A 24,846-nucleotide genomic window follows, 5' to 3' on the forward strand; every position below is an offset into this window, starting at 1 on the left:
GGTATATAGGAGACCATGCACGTCACGGAACGGACTGATTTGGAAGACACTGCAGGGCAGTAGAGGCTCAGTTGGATTGCTTTATAAAAAAATATAGCAGCGGACTAATTGTTAAAAAAATATACTCTAAAAATTTCAACGGCAGAAGAAAGACGCAAGTACAAGCTAAGCTTTACATCTGAAGATTATCCTAAACTTCTGAAGAAGATACTGACTATTTTACGATCGACGATCAAATCTGACAAAATAATTCACCGGCGTACATTATAAAAGAGACGAGATATTATAAAAATAAGTAAATCGCGGTGAGATACATCTGACTTGGATCCGGTGAGCAACCACTCTGCGATTGGCGAAGAAGGACTCACTATATCGGAGAACCGATAATTTTGTATGGGAAGAAAGTTACCCCTGTTGTTATAAATTAATATATATATACGGAGAATTTATCCCCACTGAAGAAAATTTCGTCATTAAGAATAAGCAGTAGAACAATGGAATACATCATGACTGATTGCTCCGCAAAAGGAATTTTCTACGCTGTCTGCAGATTTGGAATGATGACTGCTTGCTAAATCTACATGATGGACTGAACTGGGGATAGGCACCGGCCCGCCAGTTGACCAACCGATGAGGAATGGACCGGCCAGCCAGATGACCAGCCGATGAGGAATGGACCGGCCAGCCAGATGACCAGCCGATGAGGAATGGACCGGCCAGCCAGATGACCAACCGATGAGGAATGGACCAGCCGGCCGGATGACCAGCCGATGACCGGGAAGACATTGTCCAACCGGAGATCCAGATCCTAACAGAGGGTCTAACCACAACCAAGGAATGGAGTGACAACCAAATCAAACATAACATCTGACGAGCTAAGTCTTTACATTTTTTTTAGTAGAGTAGTTTCTTGCAATCTACACCCTCACTCTAACTTCGGCATGTGCTGATTAATTGATGATATTTATGAATTAATTAAGAACGTGTGTGAATCATAAAGTGAAGTGTGAGATATTTAAGGCTATAAGATAAGATGGCAGTGTAGAATTAGAATTCTATTATATCATATACGTGCTACCGCACTTGCATACATACAGTAGAAACTAGCATGTGTAAATGAAAGAAGTGTTACCAGTGAAGATCTAATAGCAATGAGTCTATACAACTAGTGAAACTTCGATTAATCTCGTATTACTTGTACAATGATTACGTCACGAATTTACCTGCGCGACACAGATGAATATATTTAAGTTACGTATTCCTTTCTTTACAGAAAGAGGGCATTGAACTCCAACTGCTGTTAAAAGATAAGAGGTTATTAAAATGCGTTTATAATAAGGCAATTCTAAAATGTTTGGCATATACTGTAGCTTTAAGTGTAATCGGCTATATGCGTACGGCAATAAGTATGCCAATGGAATGATAATGTATATTGGAATGGTGTTAAAATATGGTTATTTCTCTGAGTATATTAAGGAATATTTGAAATGAAACTGCTTGTTTATGTTCTGCGGTATGAGAAAGAATTGTAATTCGCCGAGGAATCGTTGCTTTAGATTAACATGAGGTGAGTTTCTGTGTCATATGGAAAGAGTATGTCAAAAGAGTGAACATCGCGCAGATGACCCATTTTAAGGTAAGATTGACATGTATTATGGTAGAATTGTGAATCGTGACAGTTTTTTACGACATTGGCAAATGGTATGTAGCGAATACAAGAGAGTTCTTTAACATGCGGTTTAACTAGGCTCATGACTAAGTACACATGTGATATTCTTTGGTGCGGTGACATTTCAATATAATACGTATTAATTTCATTCTGTACTGACCATACGAGTTGAGTAACTCGTACACATGAGAGATATGGAGTAATAGGAGATAGCTAAAGCACATTGAGCCGTTGGTGGAGGAGTGTGTGGATCGGAAACTACCTAAACAGTTAGATATATGTTCATTTCTTTTCACGCAGGTATGATTTGAGTTGAAGTGTTTAAAATATAAAGAATAGGAAAATGGTCAGTTAGGAGCCATGTGTCGTAGGCTCTAGGGAGGTATTGTCTTAGCCCGTAAGTTGTTATTTATGCGTATTCAAGATGAAGGACCAAATAATCAGAGTTCAGATTTATGAATGGAAAATTTGGAGAGCAGTTTTACGATTTCATACTCACGCAAGAGTTTGTTTGGGAGATACATACGCATAGATATGATCAGATTTACATTCGCAATCTGACTTTATATCATTTAATTTTTATTACGTTTCAATTTAGCAAACCATCCATTTTTATCACAGTGAATTGACTTAAATGTGGTAAGATTAGTTAATATAATTATCGTGACAGTATTCACATCGAGTATTTATATGGAGACCGTGATTGCTCAGTGATCTCTTAAATATAATTAGAGTAAATCAAATACACTTCGGAACATGGCTACGAATATAGAAGTAAATAACCAATATGAACTTGAACATTGAATGAGAATGAGTGTAAATAATTTAAAATCTTAATTATTTTACTTTTATTTGTGCCAGCTCTGACTCTAATACCTTATACATAAATGTTATTAAGATAATGCTACCCAGAATTCACATTAACTTTACATTGAACATGATTTTATTCCAATAAATTTTCTTATACTATTCTTTTAGAAAGTGTCTGTGTTATGAATTCCTTTTGGGTAACAGCTAGTTTGTAAGTTAGCTAATAAGTTTAGTAGATATAAGTAACTGATGAATTTGACAAAAGAGAGAGATTCTTTTTGAGGTTTTCGGCCGCAGGTCCTTACTTGAGTGAATGGGTTCCCCCATGATATGTGTCTCAGCAGACCGAGTCTCTTCCGAAACCACGTTAAAAACAAACACATATAAAATCTCAGATTTTATGAGAGATAGATAGAATACCCTGAAAAGAAACCGAGTTACCGGGAGAACATTGCACTGACCGCTCGACTGACGGGTGCAGTGATATTTTAAACATGGTAAATTGCAAAATGACACAGTTTTTGTATTATAATCAGTGATGACAATCAAGATGATTTACAGCTTAGCTTAACTGTCCAGCTCCATGGCTAAATGGTTAGCGTGCTGGCCTTCGGCCACTGGAGTCCCGGGTTCGATTCCCGGCAGGGTCGGGAATTTAAACCATGATTGGTTAATTTCGCTGACACGGGGGCTGAGTGTATGTGTCGTCTTCATCATCATTTCATCCTCATCGCGACGCGCAGGTCACCTACGGGTGTCAAATCAAAAAGACTTGCATCTGGCGATCCGAACTTGTCCTCGGACACTCCCGGCAATAAAAGCCATACGCCACTTCATACAGCTTAACTATAGTAGCATGTAAAGACAACATCCCCTATCACATGGCTTAATTCTGACTGGCTTTGATTAATTTAATATAAATTTACTGCAAATTTGAAAGGTTTGTCACAGTAAAATATTTTGTCCTTTTCTTGAAATAGTTTTGAATGATTCAGCGAGAAATTCATTGTGTTAAACCATTGGTGCATCTCAATACCACTGCACTCTTTCAAAGGTTTTCGAGGTAAACATTTGAGGCCACAACAATTACGTATTAAGTAATAATAATAATAATGTTATTTGCTTTACGTCCCACTAACTACTATTTTAAGGTCTTCGGAGACGCCGAGGTGCCGGAATTTTGTCCCGTGGGAGTTCTTTTACGTGCCAGTAAATCTACCGACACGAGGCTGACGTATTTGAGCACCTTCAAATACCGCCGGACTGAGCCAGGATCGAACCTGCCAAGTTGGGGTCAGAAGGCCAGCGCCTCAACCGTCTGAGCCACTCAATTACGTATTAAGAGCTAGTACTGTGGTCTCATAGGCATCTGTAAGTTCTACTGTACATTCAGATTGTTGAATATCGGTTTCAGTATTGGTGTTCAACAGAAATAATTGATTTAATTCAGTGCAGAAAATAAACAGAAATAATACCTATGAATTCCTACTTGATAGCGAATATGAATGTCAACATGCCATGCTGTATTTTGCGACTGATGGTTACGATTTGCTTTGCAATACGTCAGTAAGGTTATTGATTTCAGTGTCCAGTGTAGCAGCAGACACATTAAAATTGATCAATACAAACACATGCCAGCAAAACAGTTCATATCTAAAGTTACTGTTTGTACAGAGTCCTATTTATTGCCTGTATTTTTGTTTCAGTTTACTGTGCTGTTGGCGTTTATTCCCTTGGGCTTCAAAATCCCTCGATCCGAACAATACTAACCATATTTGTGACGAGTCATCTACCGTAGGTTTAAAACGTCACCCGACACTGCATGACCTTCATGGACAACACAAATTGTTCACATCAGGTATAAATTTATCTTCTTTGTTTGTTATTTTGTGGAATTATCATGTTCGTTTAAAATATTGTTGCTAATACAGACACGCTTGTTATACGAATTTGCACACTCTACAATGCTGGAAAAGTGTTTAGCAAATTCAAGTTTAGCGCACTTCTTATTTGTGTGTGTGTGTGTGTGTATTGTATACTACGGAGTGTGTCATGCCAAAGTAACAACAATACAAGAAAACACGTTGTTAACAAGGGATTTTGAACACAAAATTATCATTCTTTGTGTGACAGAACACAAGGTCCCACCTTGGACCCCGAGGCTTGCTTGAAGACTCATACTCAGCACCAAAGAGTCTGGCTTGATTTTGGACAGATTATACCATTGTTGGATGGAACCTTCAATAATTTAGTGGATGTTAGCTCGAGGATAATGCGACGGGCAATTGTTCTTTTCAGTTCACCCCATGCATGTAGAATTGAGCCACGGCCAAGTCTAAGTTCCAGCCTGCTACACTTGACAGTTCCATAGTGATGACGTCAGCAGTTTAGTGCACTGATATGGAGGTACGAGTCTTGTTTTCGTGGTGGTTTGGTAGCACATTGTTGTTATTTCAACGTTATTAGAGGTGTTCGTTCGTGTATGAAAACGCATCAGTTAAAGATACATTTTAAGCAATAATATATGTGAAATACTATCTTCTTCTTTTCCTGTCGCTCTTTCCCACACCTGTGGGGTCGCGGGTGCGAACTGCGTGGATTTGGCCCTGTTTTTACGGCCGGATGCCCTTCCTGACACCAACCCTCTATGGAGGGAAGTAAGCACTATTGCGTGTTTCTGTGGTGGTTGGTAGTGTAGTGTGTTGTCTGAATATGATGAGGAGAGTGTTGGGACGGACATATACACCCAGTCCCCGAGCCAGAAGAATTAATCAGAAGCGATTAAAATCCCCGACACGGCCGGGAATCGAACCCGGGACCCTCTGAACCGAAGGCCAGTACGCTGACCATTCAGCCAACGAGTCGGACATATGTTAAATACTATACTATTGTAATTTCAGCAACATGATGTTAGAAAGTATTGCTAGGTTATGTGATAGGTTAAGGTCAACTCACTGAGATATTATGAATTGTCTAAAGTACTCTAAAGTTTATTATTTAATTGTGATTATTATAATAATGTGTTAGTGTAGTGTATGCCTCTTTTTGTAAAATGGGACGAACGTGTAGTGTGCCTGGATATACATTCAATTACCGTTCAAATAAAGAAGTGGCTATCTCAACATTTGCTATGCAGTAAATGTTACAACCAACTCCCATTCAACCCAACACACTTGTCTAGTGTCAAGTGTCAGAACGCACTGATTTGAACCGTAAAATCACACACGCAACAAATAAATACAGTAGATGACTTCACTACAGAAGTGAGCTGCCGGCGGTTCACAGAGTGAGGGACTACACGAGGCTTGTACCAGAGCAACACAGAAGAAGGAAAATGAAGGAAGGCAACGAAGCTGTGGCTGTTACCGCCATTGTGCTTCCTCCCTACGAATATGTTTATGGAAAAGGAAATGTTATGTAATTATTTTAACGACACAGGTTAAAAATCCCTAATATTTTTTATCTACCTTTCGTAATACGTCACAAAGTACAGTATAATATTCCTTAATCATGAGAAATTATGGGTGTCTCAGAGGGGGTGTGTTCACTCCTTGTAGGTCCATAAGAGCAATACTGTTTTCTTAACGTGGAATGAGCCATAGTCTGAAGTTTATGTCCCCTTTATTTACGTCTGCCATCATCAGTTATTCTGCTAGCCAAGAAACAATATTCAACTACTTCCTTTAAGACTCCTAATCTAATATTTATTGCATCATCTGACTTAATTCGACTGCACTCCATTACTTTTCTTATGCATTTAGTTATTTTTCTTTTGTACTCATTCTCCGAGACTGTGTCCATACCACTCACCATGTTTTCCAGGTCTTCTTCAGACTCAGATAAAATAATATCTTTGGCAAACCTCAGTGTTATGATTTCCTTTCCTTGGACATTGATTCCCTTTCCAAATTCCTTTTTGATTTCCTTTACCGTCTGTTCTACTCTTTATAAACATTGAAAATGAGATGGGACGGACCGCAGCCTGGCCTCACTCCTTTCTGGACTGCTGCTTTTTTATCATAGCCCTGACTTTTGTACAGATTGTAGATAATTCTTATTTCTTAGTATCTGACACCGATCTATTCCAGAATCTGAATTAGCTTGGTCTAATCAATATTATCGAATGTTTCATCCAGATCTACGAATTCAATGTACGTGGGTTTGTCTCTCCTAATTCGACTCTCTAAGATTGGACGTGAAATCAGGATTGCTTCACGTGTCCCTACATTTCTTCTGAAGTCAAATGGACATTCTCCAAACTCAGCTTCAACTTAGTTTTCCATTGTTCTACAAGCGTGAGATTCTAAAATTATGGTGCAGTAATTTTCACACTTGCCGGCACATGCTTTTTTGCGGGGTGGGAGGAAGGTATAACAATATTATGTCTAAATTCGGATGGCACTTCTCCTGTCTCATACATCTTACTCACTAAATGGGATAACTTCGCCATGCTGGTTTCTCCTACTGCAGTCAGTAATTCACAGGGAATGGCGTCAATTCCACATGCCTTGTTCATATTCAAGTCTCTCAAAGCTCTGTTGAATTCTGACCTCCAAATTGGGTCTTCCATTTCATCAGCATCAACAGCCTCTTCTTGTTCCAGAACCATGCCATCGCGTCATTACCTTGAACAACTGTTAGATATGTTCCTGTCACCTTTCAGCCTTGCCTTATTTCCCTAGAAATGGTTCTCCATTTGAGCTCTTAATATTCAAACACCTAGTTTTCCTTTCTCTAGAGGTTTCATTGATTTTCCTGTACGCAGCATCTACCTTTCCTAGGACCGTACAACCTTCAACATCCTTGCGCGTCTTCTTCAGCCATTCTTCCTTAGCTGTCCTGCACTTTCTATCCACTTCATTCTTTAATCGCCTGTATTCTTTTCTGCCATATTCATTCTTCGCATTCTTGTATTGTCGTCCTTCATCATAAGTTGTAGAATCTCCTGAGCTATCCATTTATTCTTAGCTGATCTTCATTTTCTTCCTTCAGCAGACTTACTGACCTCATTCTTTACGACTGTCCATTCATCCTTTATTGTGTTTCCATCAGTCTTTTCAGTTAGTCCTTGTGCAACATGTTCCTTGAAATACTTCCTCACGCACTTTTGTTTCAACTTGTCTTGATTCTGTCTTGAATGGCATTTCATGACCAACAAGTTATGGTCAGAGTCCATGTCTACTCCCGGGAAGGTTTTACAAACGAACACCGAGTTTTTGAAACTCTGCCTAGTCATAATGAAGTAGGCTATATCTTATGCCTTCCAGTGTCTCCAGGTCTCGTCCAGGTATACAGCTGTCATTTGTAGTTTTTGGACCCAGTATCAGCAAGGACCTAATTATGATCGGTAGGCTATAGAATTCAACCAGACGGCTTCCTCTTTCATTCCTCTGTCCCAATCCCAATCCCAATTCTCCTGCTGTATTACCTTATCTTCCTGGCCTATCACTGCATTCTACTCTCCCATCACAATTAAATTATCGTCACCTATTACATATTGTATTAAATCTTCTATCTGTTCATATATTCTTTCGATTTCTGCATCATTCACTGAACTAGTAGGCATATAGATCTGCACTACTGAGGTGGGCATTGGTTTAATGTCTATCTTGACAACAATAATAGTCCTCTCACTATGCCGGTCTGTCTACACAACACCGACATTACAAGTGATATGTTTAACTGACCCACAAGGCAATTGCCTCCTATCGGGCAAATACAGAATTTGATTTGAGTTTATTGTCACCCTGTCTCAGACATTGGCCTACAGTGCATACTGTAAACATGTATGAGGTGCCGTGACATGTACTTCTTTTTTCGCTTTATGTCGCACCGACACAGATAGGTCATATGGGGACGATGGGATAGAGAAGGCCTAGGAATTGGAAAGAAGCGGCCGTGGCCTTAATTAAGGTACAGCGCTGGCATTTGCCTGGTGAAAAATTGGGAAACCACGGAAAACTATCTTCAGGGCTGCCGATAGTGGGGCTCGAACCCACTATCTCCCTATTACTGGATACTGGCCGCACTTAAGCGACTGCAGCTATCGAGCTCGGTGTAGGCCTACTGTTTTTTTAACAGTATCTCTTTTACATGAAAGCAGTATGTGAGGATATGCTCGGATTGCACATTTTGTAACTACTTTCCCAGGCACACCCCATGAGGGGTAAGGTACATGTACCGCTGTGTGAGGGTGCTTCCTGTGGGTATAGGTGTTACTGTATCAACTAGGAATGGAAAGGAAGTGGCCATGATTTTGAGAAATGTACCGCCCAGGCATTTACTTGATGTTAAAGTGGGAACCATGGAAAACCATGTTTAGGATGGCAGGCTGGAGATTCGAACACTCCTGTCTCCCCAATACAGAGCTAGCAACCATAACTAGCCGTTCCACAATGCACTGAGCTACCTGTTCAGCATATAATTATGTTGTGAATTCGTAATAAGATATATATATATTTTTTTTTCATTTTTCGCAGATTTCAACGGCCAGTTTCGGTGTTAATGTATAAAACAAATATGTATTTTTCAGATAAAATAATTTCTTTACCTGTTGCATATTAGCATAAAAAAAATATACGTCGACATCTAAGAATGAAAAACTCGTAAGTCGTATGTTTTTTCTGAAATTTAAATGTTTGGACCAAGGGTTGAAAACGTCGTGTGTGTGAAACTACTCAATGACCATAAAAAATAAAGCAGAATCATACTACCCCCGGTGACTAGGTAGTAAACCGCGTATATCTGAGTAGGCAGAATTTAGTATGAAATCGTTGTTAATCATTGAAAATGATTAAATATCATTTAACTTCATCAGTCAGTCATTAATCCCAACCAGAGTACGTCAGGCATTTGCAGCCGGCATAATTTCTATTCTCGCCACTAAATGGGGCCTCATTTCCTTCCATTCCTGACCCGGTCGAATGACTAGAAACAGGCAGAAGATTTTTCGTATTGTGATTCCAAAACTGTTATGAAAGTTAACAAAATATTGAGTAATTGTATTTTTGACTCCTACAATTATGACAGTCATAGTCATTGACTCGAGATGTTATTTTCTCGGAAGCAATCGATTGTTGCCCCAGAGATACGGCTTTTCTTTTGCTCTGATTTCCTCTGACTTATCTTCGTGTGTATCACTCTTGATCGTGTGGTCTATAAGAAGAATACGGGTGAAAGACAATGAGCTCTACTCGTCAACTGCATCTGTCTACCATTTCAAACACGTTAAAATTACGAGGGCTCTAAATAATGTAGAGACAATATTGATAGTACGCAATATTTAGGTAAGAAACAAGTACAATAGCATTAGGTCAGAAAATGAGTCTGAAGTGTCTTAAATCCTTTGTCAGGGATAATAAAACTGTTATGGAAGAAATAACTAAATGAGAATATCACGTCACCATATCCAATTTCTATTCAATGCTCCACCATGTGCTGTTGATCATACCCGTAATTCACTCATACCCATACTCGTACTTCAGACATCATTTTAAAATATATTTCTCTCTATGTAATTAATATTCTAAATTACCACACACAAGGTTTCACCTTACGTGGTATTTTACTGATATCTATTCGACTCTGTTGAGGTTGGTGTGATTTTGTATAATAATAATAATAATAATAATAATAATAATAATAATAATAATAATAATAATAATAATAATAATAATTATTTATTTAATGTGTGCAAGAGATAGTTACAAGTTCAATTTATTTTAAGTATTAATATGTTAATAATAATACTACTACTTCTGTAATATATATGGTTTAGTTACAAGATTAATATTTCTCAAGTAATAATGTTATTAGAAGAGTTGTGTATATATAAAACAGAGTCCTGTAAATATGTAAACGACACGATGAATGAATAAATACTACTACTACTACTACTACTACATTCATTCAATGTAGTCACCCACAAAGGCTATTACTTTTGGCCACGTGTCGGAAAAACGCTGGAGACCGTTGGCACGGCGTTCTCAGTTGAAGACAGCGACGGTGTGCCCTACTGCGCAGAGTAGAGGTGCCTTTACGAATAATTCCCGGCAGTCAATCTATGGTCTACGGAAACGAGATCGCTCACGATGTCAGTCTGATCTTTAGGAATGGACGGCAGACCTGTGCGGTTCAAATCCGCGATCTAATTCCGACCTGCACGAAACGCCGTGACCTATCGTGCAACCTTCGTATACGGTAATGCATTCTCGCCATGTAATCCTCGATAACATTCTGATGCATTTTTACTACGAGTAACCACGATTTTAATCCACGAACGCTGATCACCTTTCGAAAACATGCTTTAGAGCGGTGAAATCGACACTCTTCACTTCAATGCCACACGGCAACACCACTCCCAACTGGATTCCCATCATATGCACACTACACAAGGTTAGTCTACCACAACCCTTTGCGGTGGCGGCCATATTGAGTCTTAAGCATCGTTATGATATGGGGGAGCCCGATGTGATAATGTGAAATATATTTGCACTTTTAAGAAAAATGGGGTTCTGAGTTAAACCAAATTGTCAGGAGAAGTCAACGTATGGGATTAAGAACTCTGTTGATACGATACAAAATTACAGGCGTGTTAAATGTCAACCCACTTTTAATTCCGCCTTGTTAGAGGTTAGTTTTAACAATGAAATTATTCCTGAAGAATAATATGCTTAGGCCTATTTGAGCGATTTTTGTATTTGCGGGTCCCATTACGTATTTTCTTCTGATATCATTTTGATGAATCGCAGTTTGAACATAAGAGTGCAGATGGACAGAAACACAAGTGGAATTCCATCCCAAAAATGTACCTAATTCACCCAAGTCTTTAAACTGTTCTGGGAAAGCTTCCAAACTATGCTTAAAAGAAGCAACCTGAAGCCGGGCTCAGCTAAGGGTCCCCTAGTCGCAAACCTACACTTCCAGGTTAAAATACTCTGGACCCCACTTAGTCGTCTCTTACGACAGGAAGGGGATAGCGTGGGTATTAATATACACCCCCCACCCTCAGGGGATAAAAATTATGAAAGCCTATACAAACAGGTTCGAAGTTATCTACTGCAAGTGATATACCAAACCAAACCAAACCAAACCAAACCCCATGGCACTACAGCCCTTGAAGGGCCTTTGCCTATCAAGCGACCGCTGCTCAGCCCGAAGGCCTGCAGATTACGAGGTGTCGTGTGGTCCGCACGACGAATCCTCTCGGCCGTTATTCTTGGCTTTCTAGACCGGGGCCGCTATCTCACCGTCAGATAGCTCCTCAATTCTAATCACGTAGGCTGAGTGGACCTCGAACCAGCCCTCAGGTCCAGGTAAAGATCCCTGACCTGGCCGGGAATCGAACCCGGGGCCTCCGGGTAAGAGGCAGGTACGCTACCCCTACACCACGGGGCTGGCAAGTGATATACCACTCCTAATGTGAAGCATGTGATTAGAATGCTAAGTGTAGCGCAATATAGTATACACATAATGCATAGGTATTCTCCCATTTCTTTACAATCTGCTTTACGTCGCACCGACACAGATAGGTCTTATGGCGACGATGGGACAGGAAAGTCCTGGGAGTGGGAAGAAAGCGTCCGTGGTCTAAATTAAAGTACAGCGCTAGTATTTGCCTGTTGTGAACAGTGAGAAAACCACGGTAAACCACCTTCAGGGCTGCCAACACAGTGGAGTTAAAACCCACTATCTCCCGAATGCAAGTTGATAGCTGCGTGATCCAAACTGCATAGCCACTTCCTTGGTCTTCTTCTTCTAATTTTTATCCTTCTGCTTCCTATTCTTCTTATGATGATGTTGATGAATATTACCTTGAATTTTATTTTTTCTTCGCACGAGCCAACTGTAGACTGTAGCCGTACAAATTATGATCACCAGTTTTCAGATGATGTTGTCGGCTTTGTACCATTTTTCAGGAGCGGTAGTATACATCCACGGTATCCCCTTCCTGTCTTATGATTTGTCTAAGAGGGGGCTCAGGGACTAACTTGAGAGCGTGAATTCCGTCTACGGGGCCCTTAGGCGAGTCCTGGCATTGCTTCCAACTACTTGCCTGGCTCCTCACTTTTCTAACCTACCCGATCTCCCTTGGCCAATTCTTGTTCTTTTCCAACCCCGACAGTATTAAAGCAGGCGAAGCCCAGGGAGTCTTTCATTTGCACGAACTTCGTGGCCTGTGTATTTCTTTGGCCGATACTTTCATTTTTTTGCTAGTCGCTTTACGTCGCACCGACACAGATAGTTCTTATAGCGATGATGGGGATAGGAAAGGCCTAGGAGTTTGAAGGAAGCGGTCGTGGCCTTAATTAAGGTACCTGCCCCAGCATTTGCCTGGTGTGAAAATGGGAAACCACGACTTTCATTTTTCCCTCAGTGTTAATAGCGGATGGTTGTCCAGTTGTACTTCCTCTTAAAACAAACCACCACCAGCACTTTGTACTATTTAGCTGCATAGGTTATCCATGAACTAGTTAGAGTAGCTAAGAACATCACACTTGTTGTATTAGTGAGGAATCGTTTTTCCTTTGAACCCAACGAATTTACCACATGAATGGATATCAACAGTTAGCAAACATAATTTAATGCACTCAACTCAAGAGGCATTCAGTGTTTGTCAACATACTGAAGTAAACATTCAGAAATGCAGTGCCGGTAACTTACTACAACTGTTTTTCATTACTGTACATTAAGTTCAATATTTCATGTATTCGTAATATAACAGGAGTTCCGTATAGATTTCTATGTCTCTGTCAATAAGATTACAAATTTCGACAGATAATATTAATAAGAAACACAGTAAGACCAAGTTGTATAGAAGTAAAATAATATATATCAGCACTTCTGCTGATTCTTCTTTGTCAAAAAATGAAATTTTGGTTCTATTAATTATCTTCCTATTCAAATAGCTGTGAATATATTCATGTCATTTACGAGTTATAAAGTTATATATACATGAACAATAGATGCCCAGTTAAATTCTACATGAAAAATAGTTGTTTGTTTGCCTTTATTTCAATGTTTGGTACCTAAATCCTCTAAATTCGAATATATTTACCTTTGGTTATGCTCACTTAAAGACTCAATATGGCGGCCCCATAAGTAACATTTGTGTCTTGACCTCCCTAGACTGACCTTGACATTACACATCGACAACAGCGCCCACTGGCGGCTTTCATATCTCATTTACGCATGCCCGACCTCCTGAGACTACGTTGCCTTTACTTTATTTACAGCCCTCGTATCATTTTTCATGGCATTTACAAATATTTAGGCTGTCTCTACGGTATGTAAAGCGAGTTTAATTATGGGAAAGGTGTTTAGAATATAAATATAAATATAAATATAAATATAAATATAAATATAAATATAAATATAAATATAAATATTCTTCTACAGATTTTCTTTTACACTGGTGTGTTCGTAGGTGCGTACTGTGCCACACGGGTGGATTTGGCATTCTTTCACGCCCGTACATTTTTCCTCGCGCTAACTCTATATGTAGGGGTATATTCATTAATGCATCTTTCTGTGCGGGTTGGTACAGAACACCATATTTCCAATTGATTTTAACATACTGAGAAGAACTTCCATATTCTGTCGTTATTGATATTCAAATGTGAGGGATCCTTGATTTCTGGTGTCACGTGCCCAGTTTAAGGAAGTAATCCGTACCTTGGTAAGGTGAAACATTTTGGGAAACATTTTCTAACAAAACTTTATATCTGTCAAGTTTCTTTACATTTTCCGTTACTCTATTCTACTCTTCATCATCATTTTTCTATACATTTACATAAATAAATTATTCATTTCTCCCGAGGGAAAACTTGACTAGGGGGTGGAACGCGTATCAAACTCAACTTTGTGCAAGCGCTTCAGTGTATATTTATGCATGTTGACGTAAATAATCTCTTGGCAGTTTTTGAAAGAAAATGTTATTTAAGTTTCAAACTCCGTTCAGTATAAGTAAACGAAATTAAATACGGCAGCATTTTGCCTTATATTTCCTTCATCTCTACATGCTTACTTCTTAATTGTATCACAGAATTGGTAGTATTGAGCATTGGATGAATGGATGTGTCTTAGAATGTTTCAAATATTTCAAGTCCCCTATCGGACATGAGATCATAATGAATTTCCCTGATATACTTTTAACATTAATCCGACTTAGTCCAATTTATAAATCGCCTGCTATTTTTCTCTTGTTAATACACGCACGACCTTGCGTAATGCTGTTTCCCATCCATTGCTACTACTCTTTGTTTTGCTTGAAGTTTACTCAAAATCTGATGAGTAGACTTCGTACGTTTGACCTGAAGAAGTAAGAAATATGGAAGCAAGAATGCCCTAAAATTAGCTAAATATGAACTTTAAAAAAGATAAAATATGACTTAAGAATTTTAGGGATAGGTAGCAATTATTAGATTATTACTAACATTACACCTGCCAAAATACAGCAGACACGTGTAATCACGCAAACTGACAGCGCTACAGTAGGTAAATAAAAACATTGTACGTTCTTTCAGTAACATAGACCTGAGGCTCAGTTCTAATTCTGTTTCCTTAAAAACAGGTTTTTTTTAATAATTGGGTTTACGTCGCACCGACACAGATAGGCCTTATGGCGACGAAAAGGTACGAAAGGCCTAGGAGTGGGAAGGAAGCGGCCGTGACTTAATTAAGATACAGCCCCAGCATTTGCCTGGTGTGGAAATGAGAAACCACGAAAAACCATCTTCAGGGCTGCTGACAGTGGGGTTCGAACCCACTATCTTCCGGATGCAAGTTCATAGCCGCGCGCCCCTAACCGCATGGCCATCTTGCCCGGTTAAAATGAAGTATTAGCATGCTTTTCTTTTGTATCTGTCGGCGTACGTTGGCACAGCATCTCTTTCTCGGAACCATGTCTTCTGAAACTGCTACCTATCTACCTTGTTACAAATGTTCAAGACATAACCAAATATGTCCTTGTATCACTAAAATGAACAAAAAATACGCAAAGCAATAAAAATGGCCGAAATATGCATATATGTAAGATAAGATTGCTTTAAACAGTTATTTTTCAGGTTCCGAGTAAAATTACCTCAGGAATGAAATACGACTTTTCCTTAACATACGTTACTGATTAGTAACCTTATGTTCGAGATACATTTCTAGAACTTGCGGTTCAGTGTCCTGAACTTTTCCTTGTATGGTTGTCACTTCCGTTTGTCATATCGCAGTGATTGTTCAGATAGGCATTCGTCTGAAACCTAGAGAAAAATGCTTGAATTATTAATGAATTCCAGAGAAAGACAATCTATTCAAATGTATATCACGAAAACGCGGCTTCAAAGCAGCCTTTACTCAATATATATGGAACTGGTCCTTATTCAATTTTCACGACAACTTCACTGTACGGGGATGAGTGTTGTGTAGACATTCATCATCATCAGTGTTCTGCCATACGACAGGTCTTCACATGGCAGCTCTCCACGCAATCCTGCCTCTTGCCACACTCTTTGTTTCCTCATACTTGTATTCTATCCTGATACTGTCCAGCATCTGATATCTTCTCCGTCCTCTTTGTCTTTTTCCATTTACCATTCCTTCTATAGCATCTATAAGCAAGCAATCTCTCCTCATCCAATGACCAATCCAACTGTGCTTTCTCTTCTTGATTACTTTTAATATATTTCTCTCTTCCCCAACTCTTCTCAAGACTTCTTCATTCTTTATTTTTTCTATCCATTGTATACTTTCCATTCTCCTCCAAATCCACATCTTATTTATACAGTCATGCAAAGAGTATAACGGAAGTAAGTTTCTGGGATAGGAAGATGCTCGTAATGGAAAGTTAATTAGTTTGAATGAAACTGTGAATGTCAGTTGAGTTAAATATTTCTCTCTTTTTTTCTATTTGCTTTACGTCGCACCGACACAGATAGCTCTTATGGTGACGATGGGACAGTAAAGTCCTAGGAATGGGAAGGATGCGGTTGTGGCCTTAATTAAGGTACAGCCCCGGCATTTGCCTGGTGTGAAAATGGGAAACAACGGAAAACCATCTTCAGGGCTGCCGACAGTGGGGATCGAACCCACTATCTTCCGATTGCTGGATACTGGCCGCACTTAAGCGACTGCAGCTATCGAGCTCGGTGAGTTAAATATTTGAGTCATGTGTGTGAATAAAGTTATTGAAGGGTAAGTAAGTCAACGGACAGTGGATGGTAATTAAATAAGGAGAGAGATAACGTGGTGGATGTGTATTCAAGGGCGAGACATGAAACCAGAAGAGGCTCCAGCGCAGGTGATCACGAAACGAGAACTAATTCAGTTAGATTATTCAGCAGAAATTTGTGGACTAAGTTGATTCGTGTGTAATTCTCAAATTTATGCGAATGAATGAACATATGCATATATTCCTGTACAAATCTGTAATAGAAGTGTATCTTCTGTGAAATGCATACTATTTCAATTATAACCACACAATAGAGACCTTAGATGTACAAAATCTGAGACGAAACAAAATCTCTGGCGCCTACACTACTAGAGAAGCAGTTTATTCTTCTCATTCTGCTTTTCCGGTAGATAAAATATTTATAGTGACAAAGTCGTACAATAAATTATTATGAAGCATAAAACAATCAGAAAAGCGACACATCTTAATGTAGTTTATTTGATATGTAGCGATTCAACTTAAGACAAAGTTTAATACGAATACTTGTTGAAGTCACTTTAATAATTCTCATAACACATATCTGGAGCACTCTTGAAGATATATGATTGAAGAAGAATGTGGGCTATGCAGACTTATCTCAGAGTTTGGTATCTCCCCACTGACTTCTTTGATATATAAAAAATTGCTGAGAAGAATGATGAAAATGATATAAAATGCGTAACTAATTAAATATAAACCCATTAACATATCCAAGCCTAAACCAACTTTTAAATGTTATTAATTTCATAGCAATAACAATCACCGAATAAAATGTTGCAAGCTGTTTTATACCAGTGTGCACTCTGTCACCTATTAATACTTATATTTAGGAATAAGCATGGTCATATATTATTACGATAATAAGATAGGTACTTAAAACGGCAAGAAAAATGCCAATATTTAATCGCAATTTTTTTTTGCTACGGGCTTTACGTCGCACCGACACAGATAGGTCTTATGGCGACGATGTGATAGGAAAGGCGTAGGAGTTGGAAGGAAGCGGCCTTGGCCTTAATTAAGGTACAGCCCCAGCATTTGCCTGGTGTGAAAATGGGAACCACGGAAAACCATTTTCAGGGCTGCCGATAGTGGGATTCGAACCTACTATCTCCCGGATGCAAGCTCACAGCCGCGCGCCTCTACGCGCACGGCCAACTCGCCCGGTCGCAAAAATTTTCTAAGCTATTAAGCCAAGAGCTTGCACTACAAACTTCAGTAAAAGTTCTGCGGAATCATTTATATTGCTAATGATTAATATCTAGAAATAGATGTATAAATTTTAACTTATCAAACAGGTTAGCATATAAGCTACATTACAACTTCTTTTTTATATATAAATTGGTATTATCTATGGAAATCTGCAGTGACAGAAAATACATACATTTAAATAAAAAAACTAAATAATATTTTCTCATTTATTGAGCATCGTACCCACTCCGACGAACAAAAGGGCTAAATGAAGTGTTTGTGGCCTTTATTAAGAAATATCCCCTTCATTTGACTGGTGTGTAAATAAGGAATTACAGAAAACTCGCTTCAGGATTGGTTGTCTATTGTGAGATTTGAACCCATCCTCATTCGAATGCAAGATAACAAATACACGGCCCGAACAGCCATTCAAGAATCTAGGTTATAGTTACGTACGTTACAAGTGCCCAAAAGATGATTTTGCATACCAGTACCCTATGAGATGTTTCGAATCGAATCCGCGAAACACTTTCGCCCGTGTAATATACTGTACTTTATTTCATAATGAGTTCAATTTACTTACTTTAAACAATATTAACGTGAATTTATTCTTATGATCTCTTCTGAGACCACCCTTCAAACATAATTAAGCTCTTTTCAAGGACCATCATTCACACAGTTGCCGCAACTCATTCACATGACGCAATATAGCCATCTGGCACGTATCTTTCATTTTTTATGTCACAGATTGTTCTTATGGCGACGATAGGATAATAAAGGGCTAGGAGTGGCAAGGAAGTGACCGTTGTCTTAACTGACATTGTTGCTTGTTGTGAAAATGGGAAACTACGGAAAACCATCTTCGGGACTGCCGACAGTGAGGTTCAAATCCACTATGTCCCGAACGCAAGCTGATACCTGCACGATTCAATCGACGCAGCCACTTGCTCGGTGCATGAATCTAAATAACTATTTTACATGCATTAAAATGTTTCTTACGCTATGTCTTTATGTTCGTACAAGGTGAGAGTGGAATGTAACTAAATATCGTAATTTTCACATAATTTTGAGGAGCGTAAACATACTACTGTACACTCCAAATAATCGGAAATGAGATATATTTACTGGCAGATTTCAAAAATTAGGTACCCATACTGAGGCTCTCTCAGGGATTCACACTATATGAAGTGTGTGTAGTAATCATGGGGCTTGAGCTACTGATATTCTCATTTGAAAGGGTTTCCATTCTTCGTCTTTCCTAACGAAGCTCCCACGGTCGACTCTTCTTCATGGCATTGTTGGTTCAGTGAGGTAGAGTTAGTCTTTTGTTATACTGCCACTCATAGCTTTTCGTTTAAACGACCCATTCTCTTTCCGCGTGAATATGATTATTGTTGTTGTTGTTGCTCCTGATGCCATCGTAGTTAAGGAATCAAGCATGGGTTTATACAGTATACTCCAGATTTTTTCTTAATTGGAACGTTTCCTATTCTAGCTATTGTCTACGGTGGTTAATTAACATCATTGTTTAATTCCTTCATATGATAATAATAATAATAATAATAATAATTTTATTTCCTTTACGTCCACTAACTACTTTTAAGGTTTACAGTGACGCCGAGGTTCCGAAATTTATCCCTGCAGGTATTGTCTTACGTGCCAGTAAATCTACCGACACGAGGCTGACTTATTTGGGCACCTTCAAATACCACCGGACCGAGCCAGGATCGAACCTGCGAAGTGGAGATGAGAAGGCCAGCGCCTTAACTGTATGAGCCACTCAGCCCGGCTCGTTCTAATGAAAATAGCACCATAACCATAAGGGGAGTAAAATAAGCATCATATTTTGAAAGCCAATGTTCAAGTGAATAAATAATTATAATATCAGTTCCACATTATATGAACGTTTAATGTGTAATCTAGGTTTGAAAGAGTGCTGTTCTCTTAAACACCAACAAAAATCACCTCAACGTACAAAAAGAATGATATCATGCCGGTCACATTCTAGTTTCTTTGTCTCCCTGTTACAAGACGCTTCTTTACACTTTGAATGTGTTATGATGATAGATGGCCACAATTCCTTTTCATATATTTCTCTTGATTCTTGAAGTCAGTCAGCACTTTGGGAGGTAGTTCTGACTGATCCTTAGAACGACATATGTCAAAAATGTTCACGTTTGAACTCGATTTAACTTCCACTGGTTTCACAGAGCTCGCTGAAAAGAGTTTGGAAACTTCGCAAATTGACCTAGTTGTAACATACATGTGCCCATTCTTCAATACCTTACCAACTTTGTTGAAAGCTATCTAAGATATGTTAACGTTCCAAGTATTTAAACTTTCTGACCTAAAATCCCGACTCCCAGTATATTCCAGCTGTCAACAACAGGCTCTCTTCATGACATCCAGTCGGATGATTAGATGCGGTATTTTGTATTTTACTGTGCATATCATTCATACAGGGTATATTACATACAACTAAGCAGAAAATTATCACACTGGATGGAAACACAGCTGAAAACGTGTCACTCGGCAGGTATCTAGGATGCTTGCATACACAAGAATGGGATCTGGATGTGGAAACCAGAATCAGAATTGGCACTCCAAAGTTTTGTTTATAAAATTAAAACATATTTTGTTTACCAGCGTACAGGAACTAGTAAAATGAACCTACGTGGCTCAGACGGCAGCTCGTCGGCCTCTCACCGCTGGTTCAAATCCCGGTCACTCCAGGTGAGATTTGTGCTGGACAAAGCGGAGGCGGACAGTCATTAATCGTTGCTCCAGAGGAGTGTGACAGCATATACTCTTAACGAACAGGAATGTTACCACGGACGGCCGTGAAAAATCAGGAAAATTAATGGACCCAAATTATTCCCGGACGGAACCTACTGACTCAAAGCGAAGTATTAAGTATACTGACAATTGGAAATGGCCAAATATTATACAATTACACACGTTTCTACTGTGCCTATTTCTTCTCGAGTGTGTTTAAATGAAATTATATTAAATGGAAGAGAAATAACACCAGGCGAGTTGGCCGTGCGGTTAGGGGCGCACAGCTGTTAGCTTATATACGAAAGATAGTGGGTTCGAACGCCACTGTCGGCAGCCTTGAAAATGGTTTTCTGTGGTTTCCCATTTTCACACCAGGCAAATGCTGGGGCTATACCATAATTAAGGCCACGGCTGCTTCCTTCCCACTCCTAGCCTTTTCCTGTCCTTTCGTCGCCATAAGACCTATCTGTGTCTGTGCGACGTAAAGCCAACTGTAAAAAATAGAGAGAGAGAGAGAGAGAGAGAGAGAGAGAAGAATGTTGATTTGCTTCAGTGGCTTTGTATACCGTGAAACTGTGTTTCGACGTTTAAATACCGGTATTGAAAAATGAGAAGACGACGATTCCAGTGTTTCTGGCAGTTACAAACTGAATTCGAAATCCGCATTGTTTTACTGGTAAGAATCATCCAGCTATCGAACTTAATCTCCCTATTTCAGGTAAGAATCCTACGCTCCTTTTTTTACGCTGGTTAGCCTACTTCTAGTTACCCCAAATGTATTATGAAAACTGTTTTACGATATATTGGGATATGTCGATCTGACGGAAAACTGTCGGAGAGAATAACCCTAGTTCCGTCGTCCAGATGAAAAATCGTTAACGTGGGGTGCTTCATGTGTAGATATAGAATATTTGTACGGTATCATGCCGTCCGCATCGCGCCTTGGAGTATCTGTGGTAGAAACTGTACCCCGTAATAAGCACCTGAAATATTAACTTATTATCGACAACTTCATCTTTGCCGCCATTGTCGCTTTTGTCGTTCGTTGAGACTTTGTGCTCCTGGATCAAACAGCCAAAGATCTCTTTTCAGATTGGAAAGAAGTTGGTAATCGCAACCTGTGAGAGCAGAGTAAATGAATATATGCGCCAAAGCGTTCGAAAAACTGTTCAGCGTGGTAATGTGGACGTTACCGGATTCAACGTATCTGGATGGTATTTTACTTTTTTTCTTAATGTGTAAAAATTCCAATGTTTCCTATACCCAATAGAGTTGTAAATCACATGCACAAGATGTAATGAATAGGGAGAAAAATATATTCTTACGTATTTCGTTGATATGCTGTACAGTACGTGTTTGTAAACTAGGTTTGTCGAGCGTGAAATTCTGTTCGTGTTTTCACCATTTCATGTTCAGTACAATGTCTTTGAAGTAAATTGAAAAAAAAGAATTATCGGTTAACATCCACAATGCATTTGCAAGATCATTCTACGTCATCGGCTTCACCTATGATTTAGTATTTAATTACGATACTGCCCTTGATTTTAAGGCACATCATTATTACCAAGTAGCGCAATACGGCCTGTATCTTAACAAAAAGAAGACAGAATACGTGACATTAGATCCTAGAGAAGTTGGAATCGTCCACGTTGACGGTGAAGATCTACCACGAGTCGAAAAATTTTAGTATCTTGGCTCCACAATTTCCGACTATGGCCGACTTACTGACAAGGATAGTCGCAGCCTGGCTGAAGTGGCGAATGTGACAACGGGTGTCAACTGCAACCGTCAGATGAAGGACCATCTGAAATCTAAGATCTACCGAAATGTTATCTGCCCTGTCGCTCTCTACGGCACCGAATGTTGGCCCGCTACAAAGAAGGTAGAACGCCGACTAAGTGTCAAGGAGACGAAGATGCCTAGGTGAACAACTGGCATCACTAGACTGGATCACATTTCAAACGTTTTGGCGTTGCACCTATCTAGAAGAAAATGCAGAAAAGCCGTCGTGTGCTTTGTTTGGGTATGTATTGCGTGCAGAGGACAAGACATTGTCAATGCCAGCATCTACATTGGAAGTCGCTGGAATGAACCGCAAGAGACGACCAAGACAGCGATGGATCGATACAGTGCACAACTACTTGAAAGCTGTGAGTTTACATCCAGTCAGTCATGGCCCGAGACCGAAATATGGAGACAACGAATCCACACAGCGGACCCTGCCACTAGGCGGCATGAACGCTGAAGTAGCAGTAGTAGTAGTAGAAGAAGAACAAGGAGAAGAAGAAGAAGAAGAAGAATTTTTTTAAAAAATATATATGAATCATTCGCCCAAGTTTTACTGAAATTGTCTGGTCTAATCCTATCAGTTCTCTGCCATCTCATGAATGTTAACAAGGTTTTCAAACTACTTTCTTTTGACGGAATGCGTTTATTTGCTGTTCTTTCAGCAAAAAAGAAAAATATCTAGTAATCTCAGTGATTTAATTTCGATTAATTAGATAATATTTTCACTTATCCACCCATTTCTCTACTTTACAACATTTTATTGAAAAATGCACTGTTCACACTGTAGTTAGTAATATTACTAATATCGCTTTGATACACAATTGGTCTTTGCAAAATAAAAGTTACAATATGTCGGTATAAACGTTTGATACTTGTTGACTATTTCAACAAAAATAATGTTTTAGCTTTCACAAAATCGCTGTACTAATATTTTCGTGTAAACGGTACTTCAATATTTATAAGAGCATGCTCTGTAATTATTGGCACCCGCAAAATATTGACGTTGGGTAATAATTTTTATGATGTGTGCCGTAATGCCAGTACATACAACAATATCTAATTTGGGCATGAAATACTATGGTTCCCCTCGGTATATTGTATAAGAGCTATATACAGTATTTTTCAGATTTCAACTGAAATATCGTAGCAGGTCAATAGCTCAAGTGCAGGCTATATAATATCGACGTCTGTTTACAGAGCCCCTTTATGATTTTCATGCACATAGGTGCATTTTATTGAACTAAAATCAAAAGAAAATCCGAACAAATTCTGCGTCATTACTTTTCGTCATAATTTGGCTCAAAGATAAGACGTCTTCTCAATGGAAACGGGTGATCTTCTCTATAAGGATTGCTGCCAAAATGCTAAAAAACTTGTACAACAAACACTGTTACGTATGCCATAGTTATGGTGTGGGTTACCGTAGTCACTATTTCTGGAACTGTAGGCAGGGGCGTAGCCAAGGGTGGGGGAAGCGTTACTGGGGGTTAGAACCCCACACCCAACGGAATTTTTACAAAAGAAAGTCAAACGAAACTGACAATAAACAAGTGAAAATCGACTCAATGGGTTGGCTCTGTTCAACATTGACAGAGGCATAATTGTTAAAAAAACCAATAGACTCTTGAATCTATTTTCTAAGAAGCCTCGAAAGTTGGATTTTAGATTGTAATCTTGTACCATTCACTGTAAAACTATTCACCTTAATCATATTGTTCTTGTTCTATATTTTAATAAGATTTTGTGGTGTACTGCAATCTTCTTCTTCTTCTTCTTCTTCTTCTTCTTTTCCCACACCTGTGCGGTCGCGGGTGCGAACTGCGTCGCACATGTGGATTTGGCCCTGTTTTTACGGCCGGATGCCCTTCCTGACGCCAACCCTCTATGGAGGGATGTAAGCACTATTGCGTGTTTCTGTGGTGGTTGGTAGTGTAGTATGTTGTGTGAATATGGTGAGGAGAGTGTTGGGACGGACATAAACACCCAGTCCCCGAGCCAGAAGAATTAATCAGAAGCGATTAAAATCCCTGACCCGGCCGTGAATCGAACCCGGGACCCTCTGAACCGAAGGCCAGTACGCTGACCATTGAGCCAACGAGTCGGACGTACTGCAATCTGAATATCTACATATTATTTAGTTGTATCAGTGAGATTATGATGATGCACGCACTGCGCACGCACAAGCTCCTTCACTATGTTATATCATCAGTTTATAACTATCCTGGCTACGCTAATGACCACGGGCAACCTTAGAGTGGCCTAGTATGTGCTCCTGAGTGTCGGTGTACCATTTCACCCGCGATTATTCGCATGGTGAGCGTGTCGCTCACCTCTGTGTATATTGTTTTCTGTTGGACCAGTATTTCTGAAACTCCCTATACCTTTCAAACAGATTGTTAGGAATGGGATGTGTCAG

At 39.3% G+C, this 24,846-nt stretch overlaps 1 protein-coding gene across 1 annotated transcript in view; it reads right to left on the reverse strand.

Moving 5' to 3' along the window:
• The window catches only part of LOC136881917 (myb-like protein X), a 116,645-nt gene extending 109,557 nt beyond the window's left edge, over positions 1-7,088 (reverse strand). Inside the window, exon 1 of the mRNA XM_068229111.1 lies at positions 6,905-7,088. Within this exon, the coding sequence (XP_068085212.1) occupies positions 6,905-7,088 (184 nt within the window). The remainder of the gene's footprint in view (positions 1-6,904) is intronic.
• Positions 7,089-24,846: the final 17,758 nt, after the last annotated feature.

The sequence above is a fragment of the Anabrus simplex genome, chromosome 1 (assembly GCF_040414725.1).
Source record: "Anabrus simplex isolate iqAnaSimp1 chromosome 1, ASM4041472v1, whole genome shotgun sequence".
Lineage (NCBI taxonomy): Eukaryota > Metazoa > Arthropoda > Insecta > Orthoptera > Tettigoniidae > Anabrus > Anabrus simplex.